The sequence below is a fragment of the Phodopus roborovskii genome, unplaced genomic scaffold, assembly GCF_943737965.1.
Source record: "Phodopus roborovskii unplaced genomic scaffold, PHOROB, whole genome shotgun sequence".
Lineage (NCBI taxonomy): Eukaryota > Metazoa > Chordata > Mammalia > Rodentia > Cricetidae > Phodopus > Phodopus roborovskii.
This window is the reverse complement of record NW_026126516.1, coordinates 3,653,971-3,675,017: the sequence shown is the minus strand read 5'-3', so window position 1 is coordinate 3,675,017 and position 21,047 is coordinate 3,653,971. Positions and strand designations below refer to the sequence as shown.

General features: G+C 43.9%; 1 protein-coding gene across 1 annotated transcript; it reads right to left on the bottom strand.

Moving 5' to 3' along the window:
- Nucleotides 1-1,288: 1,288 nt before the first annotated feature.
- On the bottom strand, nucleotides 1,289-20,879 carry Ubr7 (ubiquitin protein ligase E3 component n-recognin 7). Its single transcript, XM_051196510.1, has 11 exons — nucleotides 20,730-20,879; nucleotides 17,879-18,012; nucleotides 17,392-17,452; nucleotides 15,748-15,843; nucleotides 13,252-13,305; nucleotides 12,701-12,806; nucleotides 10,822-11,030; nucleotides 9,889-10,035; nucleotides 8,558-8,720; nucleotides 7,329-7,390; nucleotides 1,289-3,377 (listed from the first exon to the last, which is right to left on the bottom strand). The coding sequence occupies exons 1-11, from the start codon at nucleotides 20,877-20,879 to the stop codon at nucleotides 3,285-3,287; spliced, it is 1,275 nt and encodes a 424-aa protein (XP_051052467.1). The 3' UTR covers nucleotides 1,289-3,284.
- Nucleotides 20,880-21,047: the final 168 nt, after the last annotated feature.

Below are 21,047 nucleotides of genomic sequence, written 5' to 3'. Positions count from 1 at the left end.
TTATCCTGTCTTTTCCCCCATCTCATTAGCCATTTTCCCTAGCTCATCCTTCCATGTTGGTTTGCTCTCTGGCGCCTGCCCAAGCCCTTTCACCCTCCCTCACCTTCATGTGGCTAAATATGGTCTGATGTGGCTGCATCTGAGTCTGGAGCACTAGTCCTGCAGGGGGCTGTGTCTGTCCTCAAGCTGGCTGGTGGAAGCAGAGACCCCTCCCTCTCACCCCACCTGACCCAAGTCCACGTGTCCTCGGCCCTCCTGCCATGTGCCTTGTGTGTTCTGTGTGATGTTGCCAGTGGACAAAGGAAAGCCCTGGGTTTCCCTGTGAGATCACCTCCTGTCCCTGTAATATCACACGGGAAAGCTAGGCTGGAACCAGGCTGCCCATGACGTTTAGAAAAACTTCCCTGGAATGGGCTGGATGTTGGAAAAGAATCCAAATTCTTTTATGTAAGTCTAAATTAATTTACCAAACCAAGGGAGCGTCCCTGCACGTTTTGGTCGAAAGAAACAGAAAACAAGTTGGAACTGAACTGGATCCTCCTCTGGGCTATTACAATGACAGGGGCTGCTATATAGCTTACTGGTAAAAAAAAAAAAAAAAAAAAAAAAAAAAAAGCCATCAAGTGTCAGCTTCAAGCTGACATGATTATAAGAGTCCTGCTGGCTCTGGGAATTCTGCCAGGTTGGTTCCCCAGACATTACTGACCTTCCACAGGCCCGACTGACTAGAACACTTCTTTGACTGGCCCCTTCTGCTCCTCCAGAGTCCTCTAAAGGATGAGAACCACAGTTTTCCTGGCACCGAGGACGCTTTCATCACGGTGTTAGCTAGGGAAGCAGCTCAAGGACAGAGAGAGGACTTCATTCACCTAACGCACTGTGGGCAGAGCATTCTGCTGTCGCTCTCTGTGACAAGGTCCACCACTGAGCTTGGACCTAGGCGGGTGGCCCCTACAACCTTCCTTTCCACCACCCACTGTGCTGGAGCTAGACATGAGAGCACATCCATACTGAAATTTGGGGGATTTGAACTCAGAACACATTTGGGTAGCAAACTCTTTTGGCCCTGCTGAGCTGTTCCCCCAGACCCAGGACCCATTTTATAGACAAGTAGGGACAGAATAAACTGCCTTCAATTTTGAAGAAGGACCCACAGAAGGAAAGCTATGGGCAGAAATTCTAGCTCAGTTTCTTACCACCAGCAGATAGAGGCAGGGTAGATTTAAACAGGAACAGAAAGAATCAGAAACAAACAACAACAAAAAACAGGACCAAGAACAATCAACTATTTAAACTGGTTTAATTTGGATTTTACAGAAACCTGATTGAAATATGTTAAATCCAGTAGTAATTTCTACAAAAATGTACATACAATGCCAAAATTCCTTAAAAGTAACTAGTATCACATTTTTGTTTTTGCATAAAACATGCATTGATATCAACTGCCACATGTTGGCCCAAACCATCTCTATGAGAAGAGACAGCCCAAGTCAGTAAGAAAATTAGTTGTGAACAGGTACAAAAAGAGGTTCTCTGGTTAAGAGGAGAGCCTTTCTTGGACAAGCCCTCAGGACTGGGTGTCTCTATCGCTGCTGCTCACTACAGCTGCTGCTGAGCCTTGGTTCTGACCTGCCACAGGCAGACAGGAACATTTTGGTAGTAAGTCGGGATACCTGGGAAGCTATAAACTTTGAGGACATGATGGAACATGGAAAGTGCAACTCTCAAGTTCAAAATACCCTCAGATTTGGAAGATCCCCAGGCTGTAGGCACCTGAGGTTTTTAACTGAGCCCTCTCCAGGAAGCCAGCTCAGTGCACACAGGCATTGCCTACAGCCGGGAAACTTCCCAGCTCCACATACCAGTTTTCACAGGGTCTGTCATTAGGAGGCTACAGGCTACAGCACTGGAGCCATGCCATTTCCTCATTTGTAGGTCCCTGCGTCTCGTCAGGAACTGGTGAGCATTCATGCATACAACTGCTGCACATACACAAAAATACCCACACCAACATGTGGCCTAAAATGCCTTTAATGTATGGACCCCAGTGTGCTAGCAAAGACCTTGTTCCTCTCAAGGGGGCAGCTTGGGGCTTTCTAGATCAAAAGATGTTTTCCACATAGACTTAGAGAACTTTCAAAAGATTTCACACCATTCCAAAAACTTCCCTCAAACATGGAGTTTTAAACAACAATCCATGAGGCTCTTCAGACTTCAGGAGGGGAGGAGCTATGCACACTGTTTCCACACAAAACCCCGGCATTCTGTGTGGCTGTGGGCTCTTCTGGAATCTTCCGTCTGTCTCTCAGGGCAGCGTCACTGCCCCACTAAGGTCAGTCAGTGTCTTTGCCTTCAGCACAGATTCAGGAAAAATAACTTACTGAGGTTCCAATAACATTTTCCTAACAGAGTTGTATCAAAATAGGTCCATTTTTTAATATATGCGTATGCATATCCCTGATAATGTAAGAAACCAGAGGACTCTGGAAAGCACCCACATGTCACGTGGTGGGATCTGGTCATTTTCGGCAGCAGCAAAGGAATTCAGATATGGGTAGATTCCCCGGAAGCCCTGGGAACATTTACAGTGCTAACGCTGATGTCTGAGTGCCAGAAGAATGGTGGTGAAATTTCACTTTAAATTCATCAGCAAAATTCAGAACAAAGGCTTGCTTCCTCAGTCCTGCCATGAGTCTACCTCCCTGTCCACAGCAGACATCAGTACCAGAACATGGATGCCGTGCTCTGGAGCCTGGTCCAGAGAAAGTTCCCAACCCCTCAGGCCAGGCCAGACCTCAGGGAGTAGTGAGAACTCAAAGAGCAGGCTTGAGGAAGCCGTGACCCAGCCGTGACCCAGCCGTGACCCAGCCGTGACCCAGGGGACAGAGGGATGGTCCCCCAGAGGTTCAGGATGACAGGAAGAGAACCTGCAAGACAGAGAGGACCCAGAGGACCCAAGAGGCAACAGCCCTGTGACACACATTTGGGAGTTATGGAACACACTGCCGAAAAAAGAAACCAATTTGCTTTCTGAAGATCAAATCAAAGTTCTTAACACATAAGCAAAACCCCTGGGTATCTGGACAGGAAAGCTGAAGTCTGTGGAATGAAGTGCGTCTAGCTGAGTCATCAATGATGCTGTTGAGACGCCAGCATAAACCCTGCAGCGACTGTTGAGGAGATGGCAGCTTGAGGCCACAGGAGGATGGAAAGGGAAGCGAGTGTGACACAGGTCTCTCTATTCCGGAACAGTGGCACTCAATGAGGGAGCATGGCACTCCCCACTAGCTGCAGTAATACTGCAGCCCATCCACTCTCCTTCTCTTCTTAGACTGAAATTCTTCAAAGAACTGCTGAATGTCCTCTCTCTTAACGACCTGTTGATGAAAAGTCAAGGTTTGAAAGGGAGCACGTTCTGCAATAGCAACAAACGGTCAGAGCGCTCACAAGCCAGCAAAATAGCCCACCAGTTAATTCCAGAACCAGAAAAGCCTGCCGAGTGGCAGTCAGTAATCCTAGAGCAGGAAGACAAACACAAGGTCAAGGCTTGCCTGGGCTACATAAGGAAACCCAGTTTCAAAACCACAAGAACAAAACAAGAGAGAACTGTAGGCACCCCGTCCACACACCACAGGGTTACATGTGGATAAGCTCACTGCCATTTGAAACCATTCTGTAGGCACCTAAGCTAGCGAGCACGAGAGGGGGGAACACGGTATGCATGCAGATCACAGTCTAGTCAGTGATCACTGACTAGAGTGACAGAGTTACAACTTGAAGGAGTCTTTACTAAGTGGCTGCTTTCCTTTCACAGTAGTGGGACAAATCCAAAGTCAAACTACACTCAACAGAGGCCTGTGCATCTTAGAGTGTAGTTAATGGCATCTTTCTGCAGGCTGACCACCCAGTCACACATCCAGGAAGCAGGACATAAGGCCTCAAACCTCAGCTTGCACCACCTACCCCAGCATCTCCAGCCATCTGACAGGGCAGCTGGGAGGCCAGCCGAGCCTCAGTCAAAGAAGCTCATGGTACATTCTTAGTAAGAGCTGAGCCATGACGGCCCTGACACACATGACCCAGAGGCCTACTGTCACTCACTGCATGTGCTCATCGCACAGCACCGGAAGACAGCATCTGCCCTGCTCAAGATGTGTGCTTTCTTGTTTTATCTGATAGAGGGTCTCACTATATAACCCTGACTGGCTCAGAACACAACGAGATAACCTGCCTCTGCCTCCCGAATTCTGGGAATTCGTACCACCATGCCTAACAAATTTGTGCTTTCTTCTGCACTGATTGGAGAGAATATCTTTCCTTAAAGGAAAAAAAGAAAGAAAAAAGAAAAAAAAAAAACAAAGGGGGAAAAAACTTGTGTCTTATGAGTCTAAAATTAATACAGCTACTACTGTATCAACAGAAAAATGGTTGGGGGAAAAAAACCCTCAAAACCCAAGTCAATTATGGAGGCAATGGGCAATTAAGCTATGGGCAATGGATTTAAAGCAGCAAATACAAAGGTGTCAGTAATACTAACAAAAAAAATAAGACCAAGAAAACACATGGATCAAAATAAGGTAAACTGAGTCTACTGCAGCCATCACAAGATTCAGGTTCCTTAGTCTGTTTTTAAATACAAAGGAATACATATGCTTATCGGTAGCAGGATGGCTGGGCAGGGAGGCCAAGGAATAGGAGAGCACTTGAACTCACAAGAGCAAAAGGATTTGTCTTGACCTTGGGTTACAAACATTGACAACAAGTTGTGAAGGGGAATATTATCAGGCAGGCGGTGGTGGTGATTGCCTTTGATCCCAATATTTAGGAGGCAGAGGCAGGTAGATCTCCATGAGTTCAAGGCCAGCCTGGTCTACAGAGCGAGTTCCCGGACAATAAAGGCTATACAGAGAAACAGCCAAAGAAAGAAAATATTATCTATCACCAAGTACTGTGGTAGGAGACCTAAGCCCACACACATCAGAGTTTATATATTTACCACAGGGAAGCATGTGTACAGCGGTCACAGGACAACTTTCAGGAGTCAGTTCTCTCCATCCACCATGTGGGTCCCAGGAACAAACCCAGGTTGTCAAGCCTGGTGGCAGGGGCCCTTATCCCCTGAGCCATCGCACTAGCCACCCAAACAATTAAAAAAGCAATATTATTTTATGTGTATGGGTGATTTGCTTGCATGTATGTCTATGCATCATGTGTGTTCAGTGCCCACAGAAGCCAGAAGGTGTTGGATCTCCTAGAACTGGAGTTACAGACAGTTATAAGCTGCCTGCCATGTGGGTGTTAAGAATCAAACCTAGATCCTCTGGAAGAGCAGCCTTCCTAACTGCTGAGCCATCTCTCCAACCACCACCCCCCCCCCCATATAACTGTTTACCCCTTTAGAGACAGAATCTCATTACGTAGCTTTGGCTGTCCTGGAACCCACTAACAGAGATCTACCTGCCTCTGCCTCCCAGGCACTGGAATTAAAGATATTTACCACCACACCTGGCCGGCAACAAATAATTTTTAAAATTATACTTTTCTGTACTTTTAAATTATCACATCAGATACAAAATTTTCTCTGTATAAAATAGTTTCAAACTGTAAACTGAAAAAGATGTTATCTCTTTTTTTTCTAATGTGATTTGAGAAAGTGGGGGCGTATACACGCAAATAGAAGCCCTAGGAGGCTGTAGGAATCTGCTATACCACTATTCCCTTGAGGCAAGACCTCTTACTGAAGCTGGAGCTAGACGGTGGCCAGGAAGGCCCGGCAATCCTTCCGTCTCTGACTGCTGCCCTGCACTGGGTTACAGGGTGCGGTCATACCCAGCTCAGGTCCATGGGAGTGCATAGCACAAGCTCTTTCCTGCAAAGTCAACTCCAAAGTCACCTCCACAGCCGCACGATAAAATTAGTACAGAGCATGGTGACCACAAACAACATCAGAGTCAGACAGTGACCCAGCTCTCTAAAACATCCTGAGAATCTGAAGAGGCAGAGGTTGCACAGGAGACCAAAGCCCCACTGGACCCATGACACATCTCACTTCTAGCAGGAAGCTGCTCAAGTAGAGACTGCAGCAAAGGAAGAAAGCACAGCCGTAACCCACAGGGTGTGGGCAAGAAGGGCTGGCTTAAAACACCAAGAAAACGGAGCTGAGCACTAAAGCCGAAACAAGTGGAACTCTGTGAATTCAAGGCCAGCCTGATCTACCAAGAGAGTTCCAGGCTAGCCACCACTACACAGTGAGACTGTCTCAACAACAAAACCTGAACCATTTGGGACAAGACTCTTAGCATCTGCCATCACAACTCATTTTACAGAAGCAGCATCACAGCTCCTATCTAGAAATCCAGAAGCATGACTCCCTCATCCACAAGGACCAGGACTGATTCCAAAAGGGTGGCAGCAGTGTACCCCAAAGGCTGCAACCAGCTACCTTGATCCAAAGCAAGACAAACCCCTAACCACCACTTACAAAACAGCTTCAGGCCAGAGGCAAAGCTCTGTCATACACTTGAATAGTGAACACCAGGGAGAACCCATAATTTATCCAGAACTCTGTTTTACAGCATTATGCACCATGTAGTCATGTTTAAAGGTATAGGCTGCGGCTGACGCTTCAGTAACAGCACTGGCTGCTCTTGCAAAGGACCTGGGCTTGGTTCCCAGCACCCATGTGGCAACTTACAATTCCAGTTCCAGGGCATCCAACTCCCTCATGTGGCCTCCTTGGGGACCAGCATGCATGTGGTACACATTCATACAAGGAGGCAAACACTCAAACACATAAAATAAAAATAAATAAGATCTTTAAAACACAACAAGTATAGACTTAGTAAGTAAGATAATCTTCAGCCCACTGGAAGAGTCCTAACTCTGGGCCTCTCTGAATCCTTTTCAAGTGTTTCTGCCCAGTCACCTTCCCATCCCCCACCCAACAGTCTGTATCAACAGAATCCTTCTAATACTCCATTGCAATCGCTTGCCAGTCCCTGAGTGACTGTTCTGCCCACATTCAGGGATAGTAAGGACCCCTGATGTTTCTCTGTCCTTACAGATCCTTCCTTGGCCTACCAACAAGTAGTTTTTCCATTAAACTTCTGCTACTCAGTCAGGAATGGGCATATACCCTTGTGATTCCAGCATTTGGGAGACTGAGAGACAGCTGGAGAATCTGAAGCCAGATAAGGCCACACTGTTTTAAAATACAAGCAAAAAAGTTTTTGTGTTTGTTTTTTTTTAAATCCCAGTACTTAATTTAGGTTGCACAATTTTATTTCAAACTTACAAAGCTATGACTAAGGTTCTTTAACTCAACATACCGTGCCTTCATCAGCAAATCTCTTCAGATAGTCTTTAAGTTCAGTCTTCAAGTCATTGTATTCTAAATCAAACAACAACAAGTTCAGATACGCCTTACACTTTAAAAACTCAACATCTGCCATTGATAGGCAAGTTTGTTAAGAGTTTAACATGGGTGTTTTCTTAGTTAAAACGCAGAGAAACTTCTTCCCATTTATCTCAACTCTGGGCTTTATGTTTAACATGGGCAATGGTGGTACACACATTTAGTCCCAGCACTGTAAAGGGCTCCCTATCCTCGGCAATCATTAAGCCCTCCAGCAACCCTCGACTCATGAGCCAGGTTTAAATCATGTGCTCACTCAAATTCACATGTGCCAGCACAGCTGAAGAACCTCTTCAACACAGCCCCTGTCACTGAAGAAGCCTTTAGTCTTGGTCTCAGGCTCTCTGGGTCTCTATCTGTCTCTCTCTCAAACACACAAATACACCCAAGCACAGTGATACATGCATATGAAAATATCATATTGAAGCCTATTGCTTGTATACTGACTAAGAAAAAATATAAAAGTTTTGAGTCTAATAAAGGCAAAAAGATAACTGGTTACAAATCAAAGGGAAATGATCGGTATTATGAAGGGGCACAAGGCCACGGACTCCAGGTGGACAGTGGCCAAGACTGAACCACTGGTATCACCAGAGCATGCTGGGCCCAAGAATATTTGCCCATCTAAAGGCTTTCTATGAATCATTCAAGCAAACCTGGGAGAACTCTTCAAGAGCTGTCACACTTCCCAAGGGTACAGTTCAATGAAAACTACTTTAAAAGGATGAAACACCTTTCTATTATCCTGTGTTCAGGTAGCTACCCTTAATTAAAATAGTACATGTTGTAGCTTGCCTGCCTTCCTTTCCCCCATCCCTCCCTTACTTCCTTGAGACAGTCTCTCTACATAGGACTGGCTATCCTGAAGCTCACAATATAGACCAAGCTGGCCTCAAATTCACAGAGATCCTCCATCTATCTCCCCTAGAGCTGGGATTAAAGGTGAGCCAGACGACCTGGCTACACGGTGGTCTTAAACATTATTCTAACATTAAGTGCTCGTAAGCCGCTGGTAATAGCAACTATAACTATTATTAAAACTATTATTAAAAGTGAAACTAGCTAAAGGTCTACTATATAATCCTAATTTACTATCTTCACACAGTTTCCTGCAGTGAAGGAAATGTTACAAACAGCACTCACCACAAATAAGCTCCACTTGCTGGACTCTGTCCATGCTGTTCAGGGTGTCCATTAAAGGGTCCCTTCTATCAGCTGCCTGCGCACTCCTGCCTTTGTTCTCATAAGCCAAAACTGTATCACACTCATCTGTCAGGAACAGGACGTCTAGTTCTCCATACATTTTCTTTAAAAAAAAAAAAAAAAATCAGTCTCCCCATTACAATGTCATTTCAGAGAGCCAAACTCTGGAGAAGAGCTAACAACTTTATTCATCTCTAAATTCACACCTAGAAAACTGTAAGTTTCGGAGTTGCCTGGTGAATTTATACTTTTGGATGGGATCTTTTTCAGAAATCTTCCACAGGACATCAGGTCTGTGCAGTCTGAATTTACAATCTTACTAGTTTACCAGTTTTCAAGCTCTTGGGTTTTTGAGCAATTATACGATACAAAGGAAAGAACTGAGGGTTTTATTTCACTTTATGAACATGGGTTTCCTGTATTTCACTTTATGAACATGGGTTTTATTTCACTTTATGAACATGGGTTTTCTTATTTCACTTTATGAACATAGGTTTCCTGTATTTCACTTTATGAACATGGGTTTTCTTATTTCACTTTATGAACATGGGTTTTCTTATTTCACTTTATGAACATGGGTTTTCTTATTTCACTTTATGAACATGGGTTTTCTTATTTCACTTTATGAACATGGGTTTTCTTATTTCACTTTATGAACATGGGTTTTCTTATTTCACTTTATGAACATGGGTTTTCTTATTTCACTTTATGAACATGGGTTTTCTTATTTCACTTTATGAACATGGGTTTTCTTATTTCACTTTATGAACATGGGTTTTCTTATTTCACTTTATGAACATGGGTTTTCTTATTTCACTTTATGAACATGGGTTTTCTTATTTCACTTTATGAACATGGGTTTTCTGTAGTTCACTTTATCAGCATGAGCATTTCTGTCATCGCCTGTACACATGCCAGCGCACTACATGCAGGCAGTGCCCACAGAGGCCACAAGCTATCTGATCTCCTGGAACTGGAATACAGACCCTTGTGAGTCAGCATGAGGCTGCTGGGAACTGAGCCTGGGTCCTCTGCGAGAGCAGTAAACACTCTTATCCACTAAACTCTCTCTCCAGCCACAGAACTGGTGTTTTCTACTAAAACCTGGTAGACAGTATCATAGAATTCTGTTTTTCCTCTACAAGAGCTCGGTCTACAAGTATGCTTTGTATATTTGGCCTATAGGAAACTCTGAGGCCCCTACACCTCTATCAATCCATGAATAAATTGTGCAGCACATAGGATGTGCGCATCATGTGGACCACACTCACCATGCAGTCTTGGCAGGTGCACAACTTGCTGCGCCAGTTCAGGGGCCAATAGGTGGCAGTATCTTTCTTTACAAACTGCTTGGCTTGGAGCTCCTGAAGTCTGCAGGAAGACTGCAGCTCAGTTTTGTTTTCATTCTTAAACACTGTCTGAAATAAAATTACGTTTTAAACTGTGAGTTTCTGTACTTTTAAGTTAAAAAAATAAATTTTATTCTTATTTGTATTGTGTTTTGCCTGCATGTATGTCTGTGTACCATGTATATACCAGTACCCATGGAGACTAAGAGGACATCCAATTCTCTGGGACTAGTTACAGATAGTTGTAAGCTACCATGTGAGTTCTGGAAATTGAACCCCAGGTCTTCTGGAACAGCAGCCATTGCTTTTAACCAGCTGTGTGCGCATGTGAACACGTGCATGCTCATACGTGTGTGTAAAGGCTGCCACTGACAGTCAAGTGTCTTCCTCAATCAACTTCTCACTTAAGTGTTTGAAACAGGGTCTCTCACTGAACCTGGAGCTCACTGATTGGCTAGAATGTGTTAGCCAACTCCAGGGATTCTCTCATCTCCAGCTTCCCAACACTAGGATACCAGTGCATACTGTATCAGGCTTTGCTGTCATTTGAGGCAGGCTGTCACTATGCATCTTGGGTTAACCTGGAACTTGCTATATAGACCAGGCCAGCTTCAAAATCAGATCTTCCTGCCTCTGTCTCCTAAGTGCTAGGATCAAAGATGTGTGCCATCATGCCCAACATGTTGTTTTTGTTCTTTTACATGTGCACTAAAGAACTAGAGCCCCCTCCCCAGCCTAGGCCCACCCTTTTTTCCTGGTCCCTGAGGATCGAACTCAGGTCCAAGCCCTCAGCTGACTATGCTATGACCCTTCCCTTAGTTTCACTTCGCATGTGGCTTGAACTTCACACACTACCTGGCGGTCAGACTCAGCACTGGAGCTGGCACACGGCTCATCATGCTGCTCAGCTTTAACTTCCTTGCTAGCATTCGTTCCGTGTTCGGGAGCATCCTCCTTTTGGGTGTTATCTTGGTGACCTCCATTTTCAGGCTTGATAACCTCCTGATCAGCCACGCCATCAACATTCAGTAGCAACCCATCAGCAGCAGCAGACACTCTGGTGACTGTGGGTTCAAGGCAACAAACACAACACAATTGTACTGGACTCTCATCAAGAAATCACATTCTGCTAAAATATCTTAGACTAGGAAAAAAGGCAGCCGGAGTCTCTGTAATAACAAGAGAGGAATTAGCACTGCTTTTAAATATTCTATCTGTCTAACCCAAATAAATGGTTCATTAAAAAATATTAGTCAGTGCATAAGCACTTTATACATAAAGAATACACTATAGCTGTTAAAAGCTAACTAAAGAAACAGGCAGTAGGAAGGGATTTAACTAAAAACAGGAAAAATAAAGTTCTGGAAAACACATGTGTTTAGTTGGGAGGAGGGAGTCAGAGGGAATGGGTCTAGAAAGACAGTAAAGGAGCTAACAGTGGGTAATGGGCTCACCATCTAGGGTAAAGCACACAATAGGGAAGGGGAAGACTAGGAAACCATGAGGATCCAGAGGGGTTGAGGTCAGCCTGCGCAACAGAGAGACCCTGAGAAAAACAACCAGACAGGGCTGGGGGTGGCTCAGAAAGAAGACAGTTCTTGCCTGGCAAGAGTATGGACTTAATCTTCAAGACTACAAACAAAACAAAACAACTAACTAGACAAAAGCAAAAAAGAAAACCCAGTGGGAAATAGATATAGCTCTAGTGTCCGCAGGAAACTCATCTGCATCTGGAAGGAGAATGAACAAAAGAGCTGTGACTGTAGCAACTAGTGTAGGAAGAGACTTTAAGCATGGTCATGCTGCTTGTAGCTTCTACCTTCAATGTCTTTAAAGTGAGGACAAGAAATTTAGCAGAATTTTGTCCAGTGTAAGTGGCACACTGTGATGACTTGAGGTTTATTCCATTTCTTGGTGTGTTGCCTACATAACATGCTGTTTCCCCATCGGCTACAGGTGGGAAATACACATTTGCAAAATGTGTATGCTAACCTCCAGTGCAGCTGCATTAAAGGTAGGGCCTTTAGAAGGTGATTAGGGCCAGGAGGTGATGGTGCAGGTCTTTAATCCCAGCACTCCAGAGACAGAGGCAGACTGATCTCTGAGTTGGAGGCCAGCCTGGATGGTCTACAGAGTGGTTTCCAGGACAGCCACAACTACACAGAGAAACCCTGTCTCAAAAATACTCCCACCCCACAAAAGGTGATTAGGCCGTAAGTGCTTTCCTCACAATGGCAATTAGTGTTCCTAGAGACGAGTGTATGTTCTCTTCATGTGAGGACACAGAGAAAGCTCATGTATGAACAACAGCCTTCACATCTGGCACCCTGACTTTTACTGTGTATAAATTTATCTATTATTAAAAAGCCTAAGGCATGTGTTATGACCCAAGAATTATGATGCCAAACCCTTTAAAACATGTCTTATATTTAACTACTAACATTAGTTATTTTATCTTTCAAGACCCCAAGCAAATAACTACCTCCTGCACTTTCTCTAACTCTGGTTGTATCAATACTCTGCATCATAGCATCCAAGTTCACATTTGTTCTTGGTAAGTTCTCACCCAGTCTAAAAACACTGTGTGGAGAAGGGACATAGCTGGATGTTTTCTAGATCTCCCTAAAGTTCAATTAAAAATAGCTGCTAGAAATCCTGGATTGAAGACACACATTTCACAAGCACACATTTGTGTCACATCAACCTCACAGAAACACCTCACAGAAACACATACCTGCCAACTGGGCAGCATACGCCCACAAGAAAGAACAGCGTTCCATACAAGCCTGGCACACCATCTCTTGGAAATCCCCACTCTCAGGGGGAATGGCACCAAGATGCTGTGGATAGAGAAAACCAGATGTTTCCTGTGATCTCCAAGTCCTCTAGAATGCCTGATATTTTATAAACAGATACTGTGAAAGTACACTGATCACATCTTTATCAAAGGGAAGGTAAAATACAACAGAAGAAAATTACTTTGAGACAGGGTCTCACTGTATAGTCCTGGCAGGCTTGGAAATCATTATGTAAATCAGACTGGCCTTGAGCTCACAGTGATCTGCCACTCTCTGCCTCCCAAATACTAGGATTTTCCAAGATGTGCTCTTTAACACAGTGAGCCATTTCTCAGCCCGAGTTATTTATTTTTGAGCCATGGTCTCAAGTAACTGAGGGTGACCTTGAATTCCAGATCTTTCTCCCTCCACCACCAAGTACCAGAATGATAAGCATGTGCCATAATGCCCCATAGGACACATCGTAAAAGGTCAAAGTTTTCCTTACCCTGCCATGGAACCAATCTTCACAGACCACACACTGAATCATCTCATCTGGAACCTGACAAAAAAAAAAAAAAACTTTGTTAATGATTGTTCTGGGGCACAGTAGAGCTAGATATTAAGTAATTCTCTAGCAACTCTGAGAAATCCATCCATGAAGTAGTTTGCAAGCAGTTATCAAAGTTCCTTTGTAAGCAACACTAGGAAAATCACACACAGATTCTGTGGGGGATGATTTTCCTTTTATCCTAGGCTTACATACCAACTAGTTAACACCTTCATGTTTTTCTGTCCCTTTACTGTGGTGGTTTCTTAAGAGGCAAAAATAAGTAAATAAATAAAAAGAACACTCAATAGATAGCAGTTTTGTTTTGTTTTATTTTCTTTCTGTTTATTACTTTGGGGGGGACGGAAGGATGTCTTGTTTCAAAAGTGCAATAAAGAACATCTTACCCCATTCTTTTTTTTTTTTTTTTTTAAAGATTTATTTACTGTGTTTACAATGCTCTGCTTACATGTCTGCTTCAACACCAGCAGAGGGCACCAGACCCGATTACAGATGGCTGTGAGCCACCATGTGGTTGCTGGGAATTGAACTCAGGACCTTTGGAAGAGTAACCAGTGCTCTTAACCTCTGAGCCATCTCTCCAGCCCCCCATCTTACCCCATTCTTAAAATTACCCAGTTTTAAGAGATATTTGTTAAAGATACTTTTAATTTCCCCTTGTATATAATTTGGTTCAATAATTATCATCCCAGATGATTAAAAAGCCAGAAAGATGAAGTTAATTCCTCTTCATATACAAATACTCTTGCAGATCAGTAGGTATATAAAGGAAACATTAAGGATATGGAAAGCCACTGCAGAGATTACAGATATCCCTAACTCATAGGAAGTTGTGCAATTTCATTCACAAACAGGAAAAAGAAAATCCCCCACCCTCAGACAGGGTTTCTCTGTGTAGCCTTGGCTGTCTTGTAACTCGATCTGTAGACCAGGCTGCCTCAGACTCAGAGATCCACCTGCCTCTGCCTCGAGTGCTGACAGCACCACCACTGAGCCACCACAGCAAGATTCTAAAGGATTAGTAATACATATGGTTGATAATATAGAGTTGATAAGAGTGGTAAGAAAAACTGCCAGGAGATCCCAGCACTTGAAGCCAAGTATGAAGTCACACAGGGCTATGTAATAAGACCCAGTTTCCCTTTTTCACCAAGAAGGCACCAAAAGCAAAGGACAAAGTTCCCACCTTCCCAAAGCTGAAGACAAAGCCAAGGCCTTGAAAGCCAAGAAGGCAGTGCTGAAAGGCGTCCAGTGCCACAGAAGATCCACACATCACCCACCTTCCCAGCCCAAGACCCTGTGGCTCTGGAGGCAGCCCAAACACCCTCAAAAGGCAGGAAAAACAAGCTGACCACTCTGCCATCATCGAATTCCCCGACCACTGAGGCAGCCATGAAGACTGAAGACAATACATTTGTGTTCACTGTGGATGCCAAGGCCAGCAAGAACCAGATGGCTATGAGGAAGCTCTATGACCCTGATGTGGTCAAAGTCAATACCCAGAAAAGACCTGACTGAGCAAAGAAGGCGTATGTTTGGTTGGCTCCTGGCTACAAAGCTCTGGATGTTGTCAACAAAATTGGGATCATCTAAGCTGAGTACAGATGGCTAATTCTAAATACACACTTTTTTTCACCATTAAAATGCTCCATCTCAAGAAAACAAATAAAACACACACAGAGAAAGAAGAAGAAATACTGGCTGAATTCTTTTGGTAGTTGGTAGAAAGGGTCACAATTTTAAATACAAATATCCTTGGACCTACCTCTAGCTACACATTTATGTAACACCTAGAGTTCTCTATAGTTATGCACCTATAGGTATTCACTGAAAGCTTTATAGTGAATTCAGTCAGTGCCATTCCGCCACAGAAGTCAGGCCAACTGTCTACAGCAGCCACGCAGCTACAAGGCAGATTCCTATTTCTTCTTTTTGAGACACCGCCTCTCTGTATAGCCCTGGTGGCCTGTAACTCATTGTGTGGGTCAGGCTGACCTTGAACTTGTGACTCTATTCCAGCCTCTATCTCCTGAGTGCTAACTGAAGGCACCAGCTACCACACCCAGCTGAATCTGTCTACTGTTTGCCACTGAAGCTGATCTATGACACACTGGTGGAAAAACTAGTTGCAAAAGTGAATGCTCAGAATAACCCTGGGATTTTGCTTACACTATTATTTAAAATAAAAAGAAACCTGTCTGCAAATGTATCTTCTTCTGTAGAGGAAAGAAGCTAATCTCTTAGGAAATTTCTAAGGGTAGAATAGGCAAGTGAGAGAGAAAGGAGTTTTGGCCTCAAGAAAGCCCTTTCCAATATCTTACTTCTATGATATTAAAATGAAAAGAAGAAATCCAAAACAAACAGCAACAGCAATACCCCAATTTAGGGCTATAGCAGTTTGAGAGCCACATTTTTAACTTCTGATTCTCTTACCTCATCTTCAGGGTCAGGATAAGGTCTCTTACAAATGCAGTATAAGCCAAAAAAGTTGTCATTGTACTTATTGCAAGAATTTACCTTTGATTTGTCCTGAAAGAAAATAAAGTTCAGTGTACATTATGGTCTTAGATACAATCTCATACATCATAAAATTTATACATTTAAGAAATCTCTCCATTAAGAATCTTCCTACAAACTAGTCATAGACTTTCAAATCAGAAGAAAGAAGTTCACTATTACAGAAATACTCTTTCAAGCTAAGACAAAAACAAAAACAAAAACAAAAAAACACTTTATTTTCTCTATGTTCTTTGTGGCAGCTGGGGGGAATTTATTTAATACACTCACACAACAAAGCAGAGATCAAAATTAATGTGTATGGTCAGCTTATTTAAATTGACACTGGCCAGGGATTTCAAGACACTTTTATTTTCCTAATGGTTTTTTTTTGAGACAGGGTTTCACCTGTCCTGGAACTCACTATGTAGACAGGCTGGCCTTAAACTCACAAAGATTCGCCTCCTCTTCCTCCCCAATGCTGAGATTACAGGTAAGGGCCACAATGTTTGTTTTCACTTTTTTCCCCCCCGAGACAGGGTTTCTCTGTGTAGCCCTGGATGTTCTAGAACTCACTTTTTAGACCAGGCTGGCCTCAAACTCACAGGAATCTACCTGCCTTTGCCTCTCGGGTGCTGAGATCAAAGGCAAGCACCACCACCGCCAAATTTAAATTACTTTTTATTATTTTTAAGTGTGCGTGCCTGCATACATGCTTATGTTTGCATGTGGGTACATGCAGGTATGTGCAGAGTGCAGGTGCCTGTAGAGGCTAAAGCAGTCAGATCCCTTTAGAGCTGGAGTCACAGGCAGTTGTCACCCACCAGATACAGGTGCTGGGAATTGAACTCAAGCAGTACATACTCTCAGCTGCAGAGCCAGCTGTCCAACCCCCTAGACATTTTTTTACAGGCAGGTATGAAAGCCAAGACCTTCAGGTTATCAGGTGGCAAAAGGAGGAAAAGTATCAAAAATTAATCATAAAGGAGATCTTAGCAATTCTTAAAGAAAAACATGGCATTCCCCTTCCCTTCCCTTCCCTTTCATCTGTAATTTCCCTACAGCTTTTGTGGAAGCACAGTTTGATTTTGTTTTGCAGAAAGAGTCTTACTGAGGGTCTTATCCAGTTCCATGCTTTGCTCTTAAAAGCCTCAGAGTGCAGGGTTGATCAGCTTAAGGAGCATCTATCTCCCAGATCTTTAGTGTTAACTGCAGTGGCTGTCTAAGTTTTCCAACCAAATAAAAGTGAAATACTCAAGAACAAATATTTTGCTTTTTTACACTTTGGTAAATACCAACCTCAGCTCCTTAACTGCACTTTGAAAAAAAAGATGTGAGAGTGTATGTGTGTGTGTGTGTGTCTAAGCGTGCACACATGCATGCGTGGGCACAAGGTTGCAAGTGTGTATTGAGGTTATCTACAGAATCCAGAAGAGTCGGATCCCTTGGAGCTGGAGTTACAGGTCTTTGTGGATGCTGGAAACTGAACTGGATCCTTGAAAGATCAGTACCCGCTCTTTGCTGCTGCTCTCTCTCCAGTCCCTGCTGCCAAGCACATTTGTAATCATGGTGCTTACTTACAGGAAATAATTTGCATTCCAAATTTTTAAACTTGCTGTTTCCACAATCACAACGAAAATTTCTATTAAGAAAAGAGGAAGAACATATATTTAAGTTTTCTTTTAAAATTAACTACTCTTTTAATACCAATCATAACTTTCTGTCTTGTTTCTAGAATCTAAAAGGTGGCCTTTTTGATGTTTGTGTAACACCAACAAAAGACTACAATTCTGGACATCACTACATAAAAAGGAAAAAAAAACCCTTTATTACTCTCTCACAAAAAAAAAAAAAAAAAAAAAAAAAAAAAAAAACCCAAACAAATAAAATAACGGAAAGAAAAGACAAGTAGCATGAGCTAGTAACCCTAAATTTTATGAAATAACCATTCCCTCCCATAGTAAATTTTACCAACACACAATTACTCTGAATGAAAAGCAAGATTAAATAGGCTTGTGGTCGCAAAGAATTTAAACATTCAGGAGACATTTGGCAAAAACTGCTTTACCTTTTTGTATATAGTTCAAACAGTTTATGACTTCCATGGCATTCATAACTGCAAGCTAGACAAATCCCTGCTGGCTCCTCCCCTTCCGGTGTGCATGTACTACAGGCATATAGTGCTTGTCTCTTCACTGAGCCCTGCATGATCAGCCCACACACACAAAAAAAAAAAAAAAAAAAAAAAAAAAAAAAAAGAGGAGAAAAAGAAAAAATGTAGTTATGCAACAAAGGACCAAAACACTCTTACAAATTCCAGGTCTATACGATGCTTGTTTTTATGTAATTTTTTCCTATATCAATAGGAAGTTTAAATCTATGAATAAGTTGATATTTTTAATCATTTAATACATGAAAATTAAGGTTAGTTTACATATGTTTAGGAGAGTAACATCACATTTCTAATTTTATAAAATGCTTGTAATTCCACCAAAGAGGAAAACCAATGCATAAAAACAATCATTTTAATCTGAGGCAGGTGAATGGGAAAATGTCTAGGAGAATAGTGTAATGGTGCCTGCTACTTAACTGTCGAGTAATGAAGAATAAAAAAGGGAAAGTGTATTCAACAGAGACAAGTGTTGAAATGCAACACATGTACAAGGTATACAGATATTCACAATGCTAGTCTTTCAAGCTACCTGTAAATTTAAAATATTCAAAAACTGAAAGTTGGAGGAAAAACAGCTAAAACTTAGAAATGCTGGTAAGGAGGCACACACCTCTCCAGAGAGGGGAGTACAAGCACACACAACATGCCTGGCTTTTATGGGGTTTGCAGGGTGGGATGAGGTCCCCATGCTTATGCATCAAGCACCTTACTGAGCCCTGTTGCCAGCCCAACGACACAAAGTTCTATTTTACTTCAACACAAAAACTGCAGGGCCAGTGAGGTAGCTCCGTGGGTAAACTGGCTGTGTATGCCTGGACACATACATTCCATCTCCAGAACCCACATAAAGGTGGAGTAGGTAACTGATTCCACAGAGCTTTCTCAGATGTCTGCTCGTTGAGATACACATGCCAGCCCACGCACATCACGCGCGCACATCGGTAAATAAGTCTTTTAAAATTACTGAATCAACTTGTGGTTAGGGAGACGTCTCAGAGATTAAGAGAACATACTGCTCTTGCTGAGTTCCTAGTGGCCATGTTGGGTAACTCACAACCCGCTGCAACTCCAATTCCAGGGCAACCACATCCCTCTGGTACCTACATTCACACACATACCCACACAAATAATTAAAAAATAAGTCTTTAAAAAAACTGTGTATTTTTATCGATATAACAGTTAAAAACAAAAACAAACCTAAGACCAGGCTTTTAATTCTAGCACTTGTGAATAAAGTGGATCTCTGTGATCAAGGCCAAACTGGTCTACATAGTGGGCTTCAGGCTAGTTAGAACCACACATTGTGACTCGTCTCAAAACACAAAACAAGAAACCCCACCCCCAAAAACACAAAACTTTAAGCCAGGCATGATGATGCACACTTGCAATCCCAGCAGCACCTGTGAAGGCAGGAGAATCAGGAATTCAGGGCAAGTCTGATTTACATAAGAACCTATCTTCAACAACAAAAATTTTTACATAATCCACTTTATGAAGATAATGGCATTAATAAACCTTTCTTCCCTCCTTCCAAGGGAGTGGGGTATGTTTTAGCGGTGAGCCTTTTATTTAAATGCCAGTGACCGTCTGCGACTATTTCTGGGATACAAGATTTAATTCAACAACCCAACAATTTTGCAGTGCAAACCCAAGTCGGTTAAGGAAGACAAATGGTATGACTTCAACCCACACCACACAGTAAATCCAAGTCCCTCGCCTCCTTCCCCAGTGTTCCACTCCACCCACGGGCACGGTTAGCTTGCTTCCTTCCACCAATTCTCACCCCGTTAGTTCCTTCCTACCCACCCTTCTCCACTTGAGGACTTAGATACGGCACTAAACACCACATCACTGGCCCTCAAACTCTTGTTCACAAGGTCGCACGAACGCCAAGCAAATCCTTTTCTACTCTCTTGGCTTCCCAGGATCACATGTTTTGGTTCCTATCTACTCCGGAGGGAGGGAAGGGGTGTCTGTCACACAGCGTGCACGTGCACACACACACACACACACACACACACACACACACACGAGTCTGTCACACAGCACACACACACAAACTTACAAACTTTCCCGGCGTGGGGGGGAAGAAGCACCAGCTAGCAGTTAAACAAGACTGCACCGGCAGATTTTTTCTGACACACACACACACACACACACAACTTTCCCGGCGTGGGGGGGAAGAAACACCGGCTAGCAGTTAAACTAGACTGCACCCGCAGATTTTTTTTCTGTCACACAGCACACACACACACACACACACACACACACTTTCTAGACTGCACCGGCAGATCTTTTTTCTGTCACACAGCACGCACACGCGCACACACACACACACACACACACACTTTCCCGGCGTGGGGGGAAAGAAACACCGGCTAGCAGTTAAACTAGACTGCACCGGCAGATTTTTCCAATCCAGCCCACTTTCCTTTAGCTCTCCTTTCCCCCATCTGGTGCCTAATTAGCATGGTTTAAGGGTGGGAGAAGTGGGGCACAGACTATCTGGGCTTGAGAAAGTCACGAGAATGAGCTCGTGGAAACCAGGCCACCGAGAGGCGATAGCGAGGGGGACAGAGCTGCTGCTGCTCCAGGACCGGAGCCTGCAGAGTACCAGGGCGGAGGGAGAGCCCCGCGGGCGACAAGCAGAGGAAAGGAGAAAGAAAGGTCAGCAGGACCCGGGCCGTGCAAGCCCGGGGTGAGGGACCGTCCTGGAGCCGGCCCGGCCCGGCCCGGCCGCGCGCACCTGCGAGTAGGAGCACTTCTCCGAGTCGCTGCCGCCCAGGACGGCGCACGCCTCATTCTCCAGCTCCTCGTCCTCCTCCAGCACGTCCACCAGCGACACTACGGGCTCCAGCTCCGCCTGGCCCCCGGTGGGGCTCTCGGCTCCGGCCATCCTCAACTGTCACAGCTCTCGGCTGCGCGGCCCTGGCGGAGGCGGGAAAAGCGAGCGCCAGGGGCGTCGTGGGAAGGCGGGGCCCGAGCGTCAGGCAGCCAATCCCAAAGAAGGAGGTGGAAGAAAATGGGCGGGGCGGGTGCCGGGAATCGGAAGTCATTCCTGTTA

Coding starts and splice junctions, on each gene's coding strand:
- Ubr7 (XM_051196510.1), bottom strand. CDS start 20,879: ATGGCCGGAGCCGAGAGCCCCACCGGGGGCCAGGCGGAGCTGGAGCCC. Junction 15,844..17,391: donor TGGAATGCAAATTATTTCCT/GTAAGTAAGCAC, acceptor ATTTTCTTTCAG/GACAAATCAAAGGTAAATTC. Junction 10,036..10,821: donor GTGCTGAGTCTGACCGCCAG/GTAGTGTGTGAA, acceptor ATTTTATTTCAG/ACAGTGTTTAAGAATGAAAA.